General features: G+C 35.4%; 2 protein-coding genes across 2 annotated transcripts; one reads left to right on the top strand and one right to left on the bottom strand.

Moving 5' to 3' along the window:
• Positions 1 to 1,230: 1,230 nt before the first annotated feature.
• On the top strand, positions 1,231 to 4,222 carry LOC108334863 (uncharacterized). Its single transcript, XM_017570793.2, has 7 exons — positions 1,231 to 1,492; positions 1,565 to 1,765; positions 1,879 to 2,157; positions 2,336 to 2,438; positions 2,714 to 2,832; positions 2,997 to 3,104; positions 3,305 to 4,222. The coding sequence occupies exons 1-7, from the start codon at positions 1,295 to 1,297 to the stop codon at positions 3,995 to 3,997; spliced, it is 1,701 nt and encodes a 566-aa protein (XP_017426282.1). The 5' UTR covers positions 1,231 to 1,294; the 3' UTR covers positions 3,998 to 4,222.
• Positions 4,223 to 9,753: 5,531 nt separating this feature from the next.
• LOC108334862 (uncharacterized) lies at positions 9,754 to 11,862 on the bottom strand. Its single transcript, XM_017570792.1, has 7 exons — positions 11,686 to 11,862; positions 11,389 to 11,592; positions 11,061 to 11,306; positions 10,888 to 10,990; positions 10,638 to 10,756; positions 10,447 to 10,515; positions 9,754 to 10,287 (listed from the first exon to the last, which is right to left on the bottom strand). Exons 1-7 carry the CDS (start codon positions 11,860 to 11,862, stop codon positions 9,754 to 9,756), a joined length of 1,452 nt encoding a protein of 483 aa, XP_017426281.1.
• Positions 11,863 to 16,802: the final 4,940 nt, after the last annotated feature.

Here is a 16,802-nt window from a genome sequence, read left to right as displayed (position 1 = left end):
TTTTCAAATTATATATTACGATAAACCTTTCATTTAACATTATTTCCGCCTAAATCCACGCCACGCATGCCACATGATCTCGTTTAATAAATTTTAAACATAATTAATTAATAATACTTCTAGATTTTCATTTTCACGTAATATCGTTTTAAATATTTATATATCGCCAAATTAATTAAAAATGTATTATTTTTAATAACTAGTATTAAAAAAAATTGAATTCAAATCAAAGTTTTAACCCCATGCTTTTGAAGTTCTTTGGTCCTTTTCACACTTTTGATTTAGGAGTCTTTTGATTTTTCTATACCATCATTAATTTTTCATATTAATTTTCTGTACAGTCATTCATTTCTCTTATTAGGGTGACAACATCAGTTCCACTCTATATATATAACTTGAATGATTTTATATTTTTAAGTTGATTTAAATTTTTTTATTCATATTTATTATTCTTAGACTATAATAATATATGATTTTAACTTTTAATGATATTAAGCGTTCAATTTTATGATTTTATTATTTAATAAATTTTTCCGTAACGTATTTTTTATTGTTATATTTTAATTTTAAAAAAATTAAAAAAAAATCTTTAAAAAAAGAAATAAATATCAACATATTTAGTTTTTAATAAATAAGATAATTTACATGTTTAGTAATTAATTATTATATTTATATTTATGAAAAAGAAAAAAGTAATATTTTAAAAAAAAATGATTTATTTAAAAAAATATATTTAAAAATTTAAATTAAAAAAAAAAAGAACATTATTTAAATAAAATTAAATTAATAATAAAATTATTTTTTGTTGTGCTAAAAATAAATCAAATATAACAATACTTTTTTTTTCAAATAAAATCATAAAATTCTATCCAAAATCACATCATTTGGTCAGATTAAAATTCTTTCTTTTCAATCCAGACCACACCAAATCTAACTAGCTAAATAGCCTGCATTGTATAGTAAAATACCATGCTAGAATCGTAGCTGTTCACGGGAGGGAAATAAGATAATTTGACATAAATTTTTTTAAGATTTATATGATCATACTTTTTCTTATTTTTTTAACATTTTTTTTTAAAATAATATAAAAAATATTTTTTTTATAACTATTTTACTTTTTATAATATATGTAAAATAAAAATAAATGTATTCATTCTATCATTATTCTTACCTTGTCATGTCTTATATAAGCTCACAGTCCTTCTCACATTAGACTCCAAGCCACTGAAGTCTTAGTTGTTTCTCTAGTTCCCTTTTGCCGAACTTTCTTCTCGTTTGCATTCCAGTAGAAAAAATGATACTGTCCAGGGCGATTAAGAAGGCTGCGGGGAAGCTTGAAAAAAGGCCAGCTGAGGCTCCCAAAACATCCATGGACATGGTCTTCACCTTAGCAGAAGCCATTAGGTTCGGTTATGCAGAGACACTCGGCAAATGGGACCTCACCGACCTCTTCGACTTACCTAGAGCCATCATCCATGGTATAATGGAAAAGGTACATCCGTTTCCAACATTCCCTTCTTTCAACTTTTCTTCATCAGTTAATGTCCTTACTGGGTTCTTACAGGGTAAGAAAACACTTGCAATCGAATGTAACGAAAGAGATGATTGTGTGCAACTCACAGACCCCGAATTATTAAAGGAATTGTATGACCTCAAAAAATGCTTGACACGCACCATGCTTTTCAGCAATAGACGCTTTCGTTCCTTTCTATTTGCTGCTGGATTCGTCAAGGAAGATGTTGTCCTAAGGAAGAGAAGAGCTCGGGTATATACTTTTTAAAATTTTTTACTTTAGTTCTCTACTCTTTCCATTTTTAAAAATGAAGAGGAAGCAAATATATCAAATGCCAGTTTACCTAACAGTTATTTTTTTGGCAGATTCTGAAGCCTGCTTTCACAGTGATACGTGATAAAGAATCAAAATGTTTGTTTGTGTTCATCCGTGGAACTCAGGAAGTAAAAGACTGTTTGACAGATGTGATCGGTGCTCCCGTTTCCTTCAATCATTTCCTTTGCAGTGATGGTGAGCCGAAGAGGAAAAACGTGATTTCAGGACATGGGCACCGTGGTATGGTTGGTTCGGCTCGTTGGATCAAAAAGCACTGCACTCCTAAACTTCTGGATGAACTTCGTCATTACCCCGATTTCCAAGTCAAGGTATATCAGTCTCTTAGGTTTTTTGGAAGAACATTGATTATAATGTTCACCCACTGATAACAATTCCTTTTTCATCCAATACCCATATTTCTATATAAATGTTTTACTTTATATAAACTAAAATTATATATATTGTTTTTATTTAAACATGCAACTGAACCTAATCTTTATTTAATAGATTGTTGGGCACTCACTTGGTGGTGGTACTGCTGCATTATTGACATACATGCTTAGAGAAATTAAACAATTCGCTTCGTGCACTTGTGTCACCTTTGGATCAGGCATGTGACTATATGACTTCTTTAAAGTTTTATTTGGTCTTGATTGAGTTAAATTTTCAATAGGTTTTCGTGAAAGTTGAATCATCTCACGATCTTTAGTTTAACCAGATAGAATATATGAGTGTTAAAGATACAAAAGAAGTAATTATAAAGAGATGGATAATATTTCAACATTAAATATCACGTACATAAGTTTTTCTGTCTTTTATCTATGATTCTTAATTAATTAATTAGTTGATTTTTCTGTTGTTTCACAAATATAATTTTTGATGCAGCTGCCTGTATGTCAATGGAAATGGCGGAATTTGGGAAGCCCTTTATCACTTCCATTGTGAATAGTGATGACCTGGTGCCCACGTTGTCAGCTTCTTCTGTCCATGATTTCATTCACGAGGTGCTCAAATTAGTTCTTTAAACATTACATGGTTTTGGCAAATGTGTTTTTTTTTTTTTTATTTGTTGTCAATATTTTACGTTAATGGCTGGTTATTTGATCAGATCAAGTTGGCTTTTATTATGTCACTCCATAATTAATAATACAGATTCCATGATACACAGGTTAGGATTAAGCGTAAAAAGTTAATTACTTCTGCTTACAACGCAATTGGATCTCGCGTACCATTTGCAAAAGCCATTGCGGATCGTGCAGTATCCCGTGGCACTGAGGTACCTTCTTTATGATTTATGGTTATGATCATTATGTAGTTACATTAAGAAACAGAAAAACTTTACATTAAAACAAATTACTTAATTATTGCATACGAAGAAACCATATTTGATCTATTGATCTTAACATATACAATTTTTGTATACTGATTTCTTATATAATAATTATCTTACATGGAGATCCTTCTTTATACCTAAAGGTTGTGATGAGTAGTAAACAAAGAACTCGCTCACTGATAAGCTGGACACGACGAGAGAAAACTGCTGCATTGACAAGTTCTAAATCAGCAAACATGGCTGAAGCCTCTGAACCATTAGACAAAAGTTATGAAGCGAGTGAAGAGTTAATAATCTCCGAGTTTACGAGTGATGAGGACGACGGATCTAAATCCACCAGTGAAGAATCTGATAATGATGGCGTGGATGAAGAAGAGGAGCAAATAAGTTCGGCGACTCACAACACTGCTAACGATGAAATGAATCAATATTTGAAGGAGCTTCAACTGGAGGAACAGAATGATAATCCTAAGATTAATGGTGGCAAGGAAAAAGAAGCAGCCAGAAAAAAAGGTATCACAGAAGCAGAAATGAAATATGAGGGTGTTCGTATTGAAGAAAGAGCAGGTAGTACAGAGGCAACATCAGAGAAGCCTGCTAAACATCATCTTTATCCATCAGGAAGGATCTTGCATCTTGTCCCTGTACCTTCCTCTGAAAATTCTGATGATGCTGATGAGAAACGTGTCGTCTTGTATGAAACGCCCAGAGAGATGTATGGAAAACTCCGACTTTCAATAAGGATGACAGTTGATCATAAAACAAAGAGGTATCTGAAGGTGCTACAACAATTAATCAATCAACTAGAGAAAGAGAAGTCCCATTATGGTGCATGATAAGCCAAAAAATGGATGTGAAAGGTTCAAGAAGCTAAATTAGTTTTTTTTTTATGTTTGTTGAGTGTGTTGCAGCTGTAATAAGTCTTATTCTGACACTTTTATGTGTAAGTTTGTTGGCTGGTGAAATTCATGACACTTATGTTCTTCCCGTACGAGAAATAACTGAATGGGTTTTCCAAATTTTCCAGCGGTTCTGTTCATCGCTAAAAATTTGGTTTTTAAGAAAGCTGTTGGATTAATAGAAGAAAAAAGAGGCAACGAAACGAAGAAGGAAGACGGTGGAGAATTCCTTAATTCTGGAAAAGGATATTTTATTCAATATATTTCAGATACATTTATAATGATAAAATTGAAAGCATCCACGTAGCAATAGCAGTTTTTAGAAACCACGTAGCAGTAGCAGTTTCCAGAAACGGTCGATAAGAACGAGACTTGCTCCTAAAGTGTAGCAACTAATAAATTAAAATAAATTGAAATAAATTAAGGCAGTTACAAAAAAACAAGTTTTAACACTCCTCCTTGTTTTTTGAACTGCAAATTCCAATCTTTTCTCTTAAGAATTCAAATTTGTTGATTGGAAGTGGCTTTGTAAACATGTCAGCCAATTGATCTTCAAATTTGTAGTAAACTAAGTTTACTTCTCCATTTTGCTGCATCTCCCTCAAAAAATAGAGCTTGATGTTGAAATGTTTAGTTTTTCCATGACACACGGGATTATTTGCAATTGCAATTGCTGCCTGATTGTCAATATAAACTTCAGTTTTATTCTTCTGCTGAATATGTAAATCACATAAAATCTTCTTCAGCCATAAAACTTGATTTACAGCTGCTGTTGCTGCTATGAATTCAGCCTCTGCAGTGGATTGTGCTACAATCTCTTGCTTCTTTGTACACCATGAGAAAAAACCTGAGCCTAGGCTAAAACAATATCCTGAAGTACTTTTCATATCATCAATGGATCCAGCCCAATCACTATCAGAAAATCCATACAGCATGAATTCTTTACACTTCTTAAATTTAACACCATAATCAACAGTGCCTTTTATATATCTCAGTATTCTTTTTGCTGATCTTAAATGCATTTCACTAGCACAATGCATAAACCGAGATAAGAGACTTACAGCAAATAGAATGTCTGGCCTTGTTGCAGTGAGATACATTAGACATCCAATCAAGCTCCTAAAGTATCTTTCATCAACTTTATCAGTTCCATCTTCCTTTGTGAACTTTTCCCTTTGATTCATCGGTGTGCTAATTGCTTTGCACTCCTCCATTTGAAATTTCTTCAATATTTCTTTTGCATATTTTCTTTGGCAAATAAAGACTTCATCCTCACTTTGTTTGATCTCAAGTCCAAGAAAATAGGACATGAGACCAAGATCCGTCATTTCAAAGGCTTGCATCATTTCTTGCTTAAACTCCTCAACTAGCTTTGTGTCATCTCCTGTCACCAAAAGATCATCAACATAGAGAGAAACTATGAGAAGGTTATTTCCCTTATGTTTCACATAAAGAGTGGACTCAGATAAGCTAATAGGTGATCATTTATCCTACTGTACCAGGCCCTTGGTGCTTGTTTTTAGGGCCTTTTTAAGTAGATAAACTTTATCTTCTTCACCATGCTTCACAAATCCCTCCGGTTGCTCCACATATATTTCTTCTTCTAGAACTCCATTTAAGAAGGCTGATTTGACATCTAATTGGAATATTTTCCAGCCCTTTTGCGCAGCTACAGTTAGCACCAATCTGATCGTATCTAATCTAGACACAGGAGCAAAAGTGTCAGAATAATCAACACCAAAAATTTGCTCATACCCTTTAACGACTAGTCTAGCCTTGTATTTGTTGATTGTGCAATCTGCATTAAGCTTTGTTCTGAAAACCCATTTGACTCCAATGACTTTTCTGTTTTTAGGCCTGTCAACTAGTTCCCACGTTTTGTTTTTCTGTATCATAGACATTTCCTCCTCCATTGCAATTTTCCATTTTGGGAGTTGTAGTGCTTCCTGACAACTAGCAGGTTCACAAATGGCTACATTACATCTTTGATAGATATCAGTCAATAGCCTTGTGCCCCTAATTGGAGGTTCATCTTCCAATTCATTCTGCAACAACTCTGTGGTTTGCTCTCCAGGATGATCATCTTGTATATTGTGAAAGGATTCAGTTGTGCTTTGTGAATTATTCCATTCCCATTGCTGCCCTTCATTGAAATGCACATCTCTAGTGATAGTCATCTTTCCGGTTTGAGGATGATAAACTTTGTAGGCTTTCGAAATTGTACTGTATCCCACAAAGATGCCCGGAATTGCCTTTTTGTCAAGTTTATCACGCTTAACCTGAGGAACATGTGCAAAACAAACACAACCAAATACTTTAAGAAAGGTTAGAGAAGGCTTATATTCATACCAGGCTTCAAATGGAGTTTTGTCTTTCAAGGCTTTAGTTGGAAGCCGGTTTTGCAAGTAAACTGCTGTATTAGCAGCTTCTGCCCAAAATGTTTTAGGTAGCTCCTTCTCATGTAACATGCATCTAGCCATCTCCATTATCGATCTGTTTCTCCTTTCACTAACCCCATTTTGTTGAGGAGTGTAAGGAGTTGTTAATTGATGCTCAATCCCAGCTTCTTCACAGAATTGATTGAATTTGGTTGATGTATATTCCTTACCATTGTCTGACCTTATAAATTGAATCTTGTAGCCACTTTGAGTTTCTACCATTTTCTTGAATTTCATAAATACTCCAGCCACTTCATGCTTGAATTTCAAGAAAAATATCCAGCACATTCTTGTAAAATCATCTATGAACAGAACAAAGTAAAGACTACCTTGTAGTGATGGTGTTCTTTGGGGTCCTGCTACATCAGTGTGAATTAGTTGCAACTTTTGAGAGGCTCTCCAAGCTGATTTGGGAAATGTCTTCCTGTTTTGTTTACCAAATTGACAAGCATTACAATTTGGAAAATTATCAGAAAATATTGGTACACCTGTTGACATGTCATTCTTCTTTATTTTTAACATTCTTTCAAGGTGACAATGACCAAGTCTCTTATGCCAGAGTTCTGTAGGACTGAACTGAGTGTAATAGGCTGTCTGCTCCTCCTCTGTTGGATCAAATGAGAAGCTTTTACCTCTCATTTTAATTTTTAGAATTTCCCGATCAGCAATGTCATAAATAAGGCAATGTTGATGTTCAAAGGACACTTTAAATCCCTTTTCCATCAACTAACCTACACTTAGCAAATTTTGATCAATGTCAGGTACATAAAGAACATTTGAGATTGTTATTGTACCTGTGCTCGTTGAAATTACTATGGTTCCTTTTCCTTTTGCAGAAATATAGCTACCATTTCCTATTCTGACTTTCGAGACTTTAGTGGGCTTCAAGTCCTTGAATAGAGTTTTGTCATATGTCATATGGTTGGTACACCCACTGTCAACCAGCCAGCATTCTGAGTTGCCCCTTGCTGAAAAACATGCTGCAGTAAAAATGTGATCTTCTTCGTCTTGCTCAACAACTTGGGCATTGGCTTTATGCTGTTGAAGTTTGCTTCTACAAATGACAGCTTCATGGCCAAGCTGATTGCATTTACTGCACTTCGCGTCTGGTCTTTTCCAACATCTAAATGGTGGATGTCCCATTTTTCCGCAATGCTTACAAGGTGGATAATTTTTCTTTTTATCCTTGCCTTTGTTTGTAATATCTTCGCTGCTTGTTGGATGGAATTTCTTGAAGCTTTTCTTCTTACTGGTTGCAGCAACTTGATGCTTTACTGGTAAAGCATCTTCAACCACATGTTCTTGCCTCATAAGCCTCCGTTGCTCTTCGGCCTGCAAAGCATGTAACACTTCCGCCAAAGTAATCTTGGACAGATTCTTTGTGTTTTCCAATGAGGCAATAGACGCTTCATACCTTTCTGGAACTGTCACAAGGATTTTCTCGACGATTCTGGAGTCTGCAAAGTCACTGCCTAACAACTTTATTTTGTTGGCAATGCCTAATAACGTGTTTGAGTACTCCTTGATTGTCTCTGACTCTTTCATCCTTTGCATCTCAAATTCCCTCCTTAGGTTCAACACTTGCATGCTTTTTATTCTGTCATCTCCTTCATATTCTTCCTTCAAAAAATCCCAAATTTTTTTTGGTGATTTAAGAGTCATGATTCTGGTGAAGATCAATTTTGTAACACCATAAAACAAGGATGACTTTGCCTTTGTCTTCTTTGTTTTTTTGTTCCTTGTGATTTTTGATTTGAGCCAAGGTAGGGTTCTCTAGCAGCGGTTGAGCAGTGTAATCATCTTCCACAGCTTCCCATAAATTCAGTCCCTCTAGATAGGACTGCATTTTTACAGCCCACATATCATAGTCTTCCCTATTAAAGATGGGAAGTGTTACTGGAAAGGAAGTTGACTCTCCTTCCATTCTACAGGTCCCTTAAGAAAAAAATGCTCTCATACCAATTTGTTGGATTAATAGAAAAAAAAAAAGAGGCAACGAGAAGATGAAGAAGGAAGACGGTGGAGAATTCCTTAATTCTGGAAAAGGATATTTTATTCAATATATTTCAGATACATTTATAATGATAAAATTGAAAGCATCCACGTAGCAATAACAGTTTTCAGAAACCACGTAGCAGTAGCAGTTTTCAGAAACGGTGGATAAGAACGAGACTTGCTACTAAAGTGTAGCAACTAATAAATTAAAATAAATTGAAATAAATTAACGCACTTAAAAAAAACAAGTTTTAACAAAAGCGAACTCTCAACGCTTAAAAGTTTATACATTCTGTCCATTCTGACATTGTTACTAATTGGTGGAGCTTCAAATGTTAAATTTCTATAGCTTGTTCTTCCCAAATCTTGTCATTATTTTACTTTCTTTTATTGTTTGATTGACCGAATGTCAGTTTTGAAATTCCACATTGTTTAACTTCTTATTATATATATATTTTGTGTTTCAAGTTTTCCTCTCTATGTCGAAAGTGGTGAAAAGAAAGTCAATTAATTCTGGTCTTAAGATTAGTACATATATATTTTAGACATTTTTTTTTTCATTTACAACATTTCACCAGTTGTTAAATATTCGTGCGGTGTTATACCCTTACATATAATATATTTGTTATTTTTCTGATTAAAAAAAATACTGTAGTGACAAGTAGTAGTCTTTTATGCTATTTTTTTTATAAGAAAATTCCATAACTAGTATTTGCGATGATTAACATGACTGAAATTTTCTCTCTTCCAGACATGTTTTGTATTCCGATTTCTATCATCATTTTCTTGACATTATTGAATCGTGTCTAACTCTCCTTACCATAAAAAAAAAAAAAAAAACAAAGACAACTTGTTTGATTTTGTATATATTATGGTTTCTCTCAACTCACAAATCCTTAAAAAAGAATCTACCAATTTTTATTTTTTGAGAGAGCATAAAAGAAAAGAAAACATGTTATTAACATGAAAACTTTATTGGATGGCCCTACAAAAAGAGCTCAAACACACAAATACAACTCTTATTCTTTAGCAGAAATTAACATTCAAAGAGTTCTTCTATATAAGAAACTCCTAAAAAACTCTTACAATATGTTACCAACATATTCAACAATAACAATTCTAATATATGCTCATAAAAACAAAAATTGAGGATTAGAATCAAGAGCACTAGTTTTAATTCTAAGGCTCCGTGAGCAAATTAGTACCAATTACTTTTTCATTTACTTTTTAATAATTGGTTCATGCTCCACGATATTTGAATCACTCTTTCTCTAGTTTATTGATTAATTGTTGCAACTTCTTCAGATACTTTTTCGTGGGATGATCCAGTATCATCCCTCTTGAAAATCTGAGTTTTCCATACAGCTGTGTAGGCGTTTGATATAAGCAGACATGTTTGTCATCAGCATCACTGTGGTTTGAGTTCGAATTTTCAGAGATCTGTGAAGTGACCATATGGATGATCCTGCCTGGTGGATAAAGGCGTCGCCTAGCTGATGTTGTATCTTGACTAACACTATCTTCAGTGATATCTTTCTCCTTAGTACATTTTCCTAATTCAAGATTCCCCATTTGATTCAACAATTTCTCTTCATCGTCATCATTGTCAGATCGTTCACTGGAAGAATCATATTCATCATCATCAATAGATTCTATGAGTAAGAGCTCTTCAGTTAAAAAAGGTTCAAAACTTGTCCCAGATGACCCAGAAGCTTCACCCAAGTTATCTGACAATGTGTTAATGTTCTCACGTTGGGACCACGGTAAAAAGGAGTGTTTATGCTTCTTCACAACCTTTAGGCACAGAGAAGGATCAGTGTTGTATAAGATAATTAATAAGATCACCGAATCAATTAATTGTAAACTCTCGTTAGTGTCTAGTGAATACCTATAGAACACAGTCTGAGATTTCAATTTTAAATAAATATTATAAAGAAGGGAGCTTGAAGCTACCTCGGTGCAACAGTTTACTGCAAGTTTTGCAATGGCTTTGGCAGTAGATATTTTACCCTTATTCCGACCCTGCAAATTATTCGATCAATACCTAATCACAAAAGCTTACGATTGTGCAAAGAATGAAACATTTTCTATGACATATCATCACGAGAAATTAACAAGTGACAATTAATATTGTAGGTTGTTACCTCAGCAATGAAATCATGAACAGAAGAAGCCGACAGTGTTGGCACTATGTCAGAACCATTTACAATGGAAATGATAAAGGGTTTTCCGAACTCAGCCAACTCCCATGTCATACAGGCAGCTGCAAAAGTTACAATTATGAAACTCTTAACGTCTTGTTGCAAAAGATCATGTAATTATTTTAATTCTAATACATAACCATACAAATTAGTTACTCAACCGAACATGTGTTAATTAAAGAAGTGTGTATACCTGGGCCAAATGTGACACAAGTTGTTGAAGAAAACTGTTGAATTTCTCTAAGCTTAAGAGTCAACAGTGCAGCAGTACCACCACCTAAGGAGTGTCCCACAATCTATATATATGATAGATGGAAATATTATTATTATTATTATGAAAAAATAGTAAGTAACATTAATAAATACCTTGATTTTGAAGTGGGGGTATTGATGAAGAGCTTCAAGTAGTACATGAATGCATTTTTTTTTAATCCAAGAAGCTGCAGAATCCATACCACGGTGTGCATGTCCTGAAACCATGTTGTGATTGAAAGAGACAGGAGCACACAGTGCATCTGTGAGAGTGTCTTTTATGCTATGCGTTCCACGGATGAACACGAGTAAACATTTTGATTCTTTATCACGTATAACCATGAAAGCGGGCTTCAGAATCTGACATTCAAAATTCATTTTCAGTTTAAATGGCCAAACCAAAATTCATCAACAATATTATAGTACTAATTAATGAACGTACCCTAGATGTTCTCTTCCTGTAGAGGACATCCTCCTTATCGAATCCACCAGCAAATCGAAATTGCAAAACGCGTTTTCGGCTGCCGAAAAGCATGGCACATCTCAACAATCTCTTCAACTCATATAACTCCTCTAAAATTTGACGGCCTTTCACTTCTGCACAATCACTTCTTTCTCGGCATTCACTTTCAATCGTTTTCTTACCCTACATAAAAATAAGCAAAACCTCTTTCAACAAGAAGAAACTTTTTAAAGAACCCCAACATAAATTGATAATAGGTAAGAACTAGGGAAGCACCTTGTCCAACACTGCATGAGCGATGGCTCTGTGCAAGTTGAAGATGTGGCATCTCTCGGTGTAAAAAAACAACATTATGGCTTCTGCTAATATCAGTATTGCCTGCATCAAATTTTTGGGGGCTTCAAGTGCCCTTCGTTCAACCCTCGCACAATAATTTCTATTGTTCGTCGCCATTATTTGCGAGCAAGAAGAGTTAAACAAGATACCAGAATGTATCGTGGCGTTGGTTTGTGTCTCATCAAGTGCCAAGGAGACTGAGACCTTATATAGGAACGCGTGATGCAAGTGGTTTTAACTGTCTGGGTCGAATGAAGTGTAAGTTGCAAGTTGCAAGTTCACTGATAAAGATCCCTTCTATTTATTTAAGATGGGTTGACTTGAACATTATTCCACTGGGTCCCGGTACCAGATGTAGTGTTCACATGAAGGAGATAGGTACGTATATGTAATCAATCTTGCAATTTGTCTTTAATAATCCCACAATTCAACTATATTGGACTCTTAATTATGTTGCATAGTTCTTACATGGACCAAGTACTCTTTGAGTATTGAGAAACAAGTATCCAAAATGAAAATGCAGGAAGCATGCGAGTCCCTAGTATGTAAGAAAAAATATGGGAAAAATTGACGTTTCACATAACTTTCAATCCATTTTCAATTTTCAATCCATGCACGTCAATGATAAGATAGGACTAGGTAATACGCGTAACTCACAAAAGGTAAACATATCATATTTTAATCTTTCAAGTTATAACTCTATTTTATTTGATTACACATTTACTCCAAATTTGAATCTTTAAACTAAGCTTATTCTCTTATATTTATTATTGATTAATTACTTTGTTTTTCTAAAAACAATAATTTGCTTTTATGTTTTCTTATTCATGAATATTTATGTCATGTGTATCTTAATATTATTTTTATTTTAATTTATTTAAATTTTATTATTAATAGTAGAGTCATGTAATTCAATAAATATGTAAAATATTAAAATAAGATTATTATTACAATATTAATGTTTTTTTAATTTTATTTATGTGAACTAACAGTTGAATAATCATTATATGAAAAAAGACTACCAAAATTAGTTCTGAACCAATTCGATTCACTTTTCGTAAGTTAAATACCAGGCAGATAAAAATATAACGAATCAACCTGTCTGAAAAAAATTACAAATTTAAGTAATGAGAAAATTACTCAAATGTTATTTTAAACTAATATATTAAATTTTAAATTTTGCTTGATCTTGCGGAATCAAACATATCTTACTAAAAAAATGAAAAATACCGACGAACAAAATTCATTGATAACAATTAATGGACTATTTTTCACGGTTATCGAGGATCAAATATCCGTCGGTAATTTTACTGACGGTAACCATTACCAGTGATATATTGATCAATTCTATAAATTTTATCATAAATTCCTATCTACTATCCCAATATCTAAAAGGTCAGGTGCGACACTTAAATAGAAACCTGGACCTTTAGCACTTAAATACAAACAAGGAATGACTCAAAACTTACCTCGATGGTCTGTGAGCCAACTAATAATTTAGGGCTTCTACACAATCACGAACTCTCCCTCGACGAAGATATAGCAAGCACAAACCTTCGACAACAACAAAAAACGAGTTTAGATTGCAATTACAATGGCTAATCTAGAATGCAAAAAGATACGAAAACCAAACCTATAACAGCTACCACTAAAACATATTTAAGTCAAGGTGATCCATTAAACCAATTCCAATTTTGTAGCAAGCATAATTGTAATAACAAATCAATTACGAACCAATTTCTAATTGGCAGCAAGCATCATTGGCAATCCATTAAACTAATTTCAGAACCAAAACAAGAAGGCAATCCATTCAACACAGACTTACCTCCATCATCCCTCCAAAGCCAGTTTAGGGTTTCTGGACAACCACGAGCCTTCCACCACCAGCAGCCACTGTGACTCAATGACCACCGCCACCCAATAGGACCCTCGTGCCACCCTTGTGCCACCCTCGCGCCACCACTGTCGTGCTACCACCATCACGCTCGCACCACCACCGCCGCGCATTTCGCCATCAGGGTCACGCCACTATCCCCACACCACCGCCACCAACATCCATCATAGTGCCACCACCTGGGGTGTTCGGATTGAGGGTTGGAGGAGGTTTGGGGAAGGGTTTTTGGTGGAAAACGAAAATGGGGGCAAAGGGAAACCAGATTCTGATTTCATAAACTTGAAAAACTTACTAACGGTTATCGCCCGCTGATAATGAGTGATGACGTTTATCGATGATATTACCAGCGAATATATTTGTCGGTATCCATTGCCAACGACCATAGACCTGTCAATAAGTATGTGTTTTATCGACGAATCATGAGTCGTTGGTAATAATTCATCGGTAATATAGTATTTTCTTGTACTGTTATAAAGTTATTATCTCGACACCACTTTTTCATTATTCGGTATCCATCTTCCATGCCTTCTTTTTCTACCATCAAAGGGGATACCTTCAAAAGATTCTCTAACGATCAAGTCAACAATTGATCAGAGATTCTTGTCAAATCTGAATTAAATGTAAAAGTAAAGTCAAACTACCATTAAAATAAATGTTTATAGGCGTACCTTGTTGACTATGGCCCATTCGAATGAGCAACAATTATAGGTTCATTGACCTTAAGGTCAATGATCAACCTACCTGGGAAGTCAGGCTTGTCTTTGGCTAAGTCTTGCTTTAGCAAATAAGGTCTTTGGCGAATCCGACATTTGATAATTCGACTTGATGGCCCTTCACAAAGTATCTCAAGGTTGTCGTGTTGGTTGTAGGCTATCCAACACTAGGTGTCCGATAACCAGTATCATGTATACTTGAGTTGTAGGCCATGATTAGTAGGATCAAAGGGCCTATGACTATACACAGTACATCAGCCCCCTAGTCTTTTTATGCACTGAAGGCATACAAAGAGTGACAGTGCTCTGTAATTGAAGTGTGGCGTTGAGGTTCTTTCCCAAATGTCAAACTACAAATGGGCTCGACTACTTGAGTCTTGGTCGCATAACAATTACTTCAGGCATGAGGTGTCAGAGGATATCAATTCACTGAAAAGAGTATGTCATTGACTGCATCTGTCATGGCAAGGAAAGTTATGAGGACGATTTCTTCTATGTTTATACGAACAATTTTACACAACTTCATGTCTCATTATCATTTGATGAGTTCACAAAGGGATGTTCTTCGCCTTGTAAATGTGGCACCAATAAAATTGCACCCCAACGGGTGGGGATATATCAAAGCTTTCAAGCTAATCTTTATACCTAAACTTGTCCCCTGAGTGTTTTTTTGTATTTCTATTTCACACATCCTCAGGAACTAGTGGCGTGAGTTTCACTAATATGGAAGTCGAAGGCTTCATTATTTGATCCATATTCAGACTTTTTTTAAAAAAATTAAGAAGAGATTTTTTCATGTGGTGATCAACTAGAGTGGTCAGTTTCACTTTTATGATGATAAAGAGAACAAAAGGTTTATTTTTACTAAACCGACAACCCTTTATGATACTAAGAATGAACCTGGGATACCCTGTTTGTGGAGGACCGAAAAGTCATAAAAGTGTTGGAGAAGTTACCCCAAAGGATGCCAACCTAACATATTGTTAGAATTTATTTATGCAGTAATCCAATTTTTTGAGTTTAGGGATGAGTGTAAAGAAAATTTGTTATATTCGAATGCTTTTTGAACTGATTTGAGTATTTTGTTGTGTTTACAAGCTTCATGGCTCATGATGTTAAAAAGGTTGGGAAAGAGGATGACTTGTTCACCAATATCAGGAACATGAACCAAATGGAAGAGAAGTCAAGGAGATGCGAAGGACCAACATCTGTATCCTGTAGGAACCCAAGCCTGACATCCAACGTTCAGGCTTTGGAAAGAAGAGATCAATACCCATGAAACTGAGGGGTATCAATAAGGAAAGAAAAAGATTAAGGGTCGAGCTCTTGGGCGAGGGAAAATATAACGTTGTAGGGACCTCAATTGGATTTGGGGAGGGGATCTTTGAAATAAGTGATTTGAAAGGTCCTTTAATCCGTTTTTCAACTCCTAACTTACCTTCAACTAGCCAGTAGAGAACGTTTTTCAACACTTGTCAAACCTTTCACAAGCGGTTAGGGAACGTTTTTCAACTCCTGACTTACCTTCAACCAGTTGACAGGGAATGTTTTCCAACTCCTTCCAATCACTCAGAACTGGTCAGGGAACTTTTCCAACTCCTGCCTTACTTAGCGACTGGTTAAACGTACAACAATATACAAAGAGACGTGTCGAAGGTAAAATTAATCCACATCGAAAGCATATTACCTAAAACCCCTTCGCACATTATATCGTGCTCGGGCTTGGGGGGCTTGTATACTGTATGACCACTCGATCAGCCAAGGACCGAGCGATCGACCATCCAGCAAGGAACCTACCAATCCAGAACAGTCATTAACTGGTAATTAATCTGGGCAATAATAGCAATTAATTGGCAGTAAAGGAGAATAATAGTCATTTATTGGTCATTAATAGGCCAGACCTAATGGTAAGATCATTATAATATTTATAAATATATGTCTTACGAAAAAGGCAGACATCCCCACGACTAGGACAAGGAGAAGGGAAAGAATAGTGTAACCTACACTAGTGGAAAATTGATCTTTAACGTTACCCCATAGACGTCCGTCCACCAAAACCCCAACGTAAATAATTGACCGGTGGCATAAATGTAAATAATTCAGTGTGGAGACGTCCGTCCTGGAGGGGCCCGGACGTCTATAATATAATAGACGTCCGTCCTGGAGAGGCTGACATGGGGAGTTGAACCTGTCAGCCTCTTGAAGTCCCTCCTGGAGGGGGCCGAAAGTTTACTATATATAGACGTCCGTCTCCCTCCAGGACGGACGTTCAAGAGGCTGACTGGTGGAGTTGAAGAGTTGAACGTGTCAGCCTTTTGAACGTCCGTCTTTGAGGGGGACGGACGTCTATATATAGTAAACGTCCGGCCCCCTCCAAGACGGACGTTCAAGAGGCTGACTGGTTCAACTCCCCATGTCAGCCACTTGAACGTCCGTCCTGGAGGGGGACG

This window comes from Vigna angularis, chromosome 10, assembly GCF_016808095.1.
Source record: "Vigna angularis cultivar LongXiaoDou No.4 chromosome 10, ASM1680809v1, whole genome shotgun sequence".
Taxonomy (NCBI): domain Eukaryota; kingdom Viridiplantae; phylum Streptophyta; class Magnoliopsida; order Fabales; family Fabaceae; genus Vigna; species Vigna angularis.
This window is presented reverse-complemented; position numbering and strand designations above follow the sequence as displayed.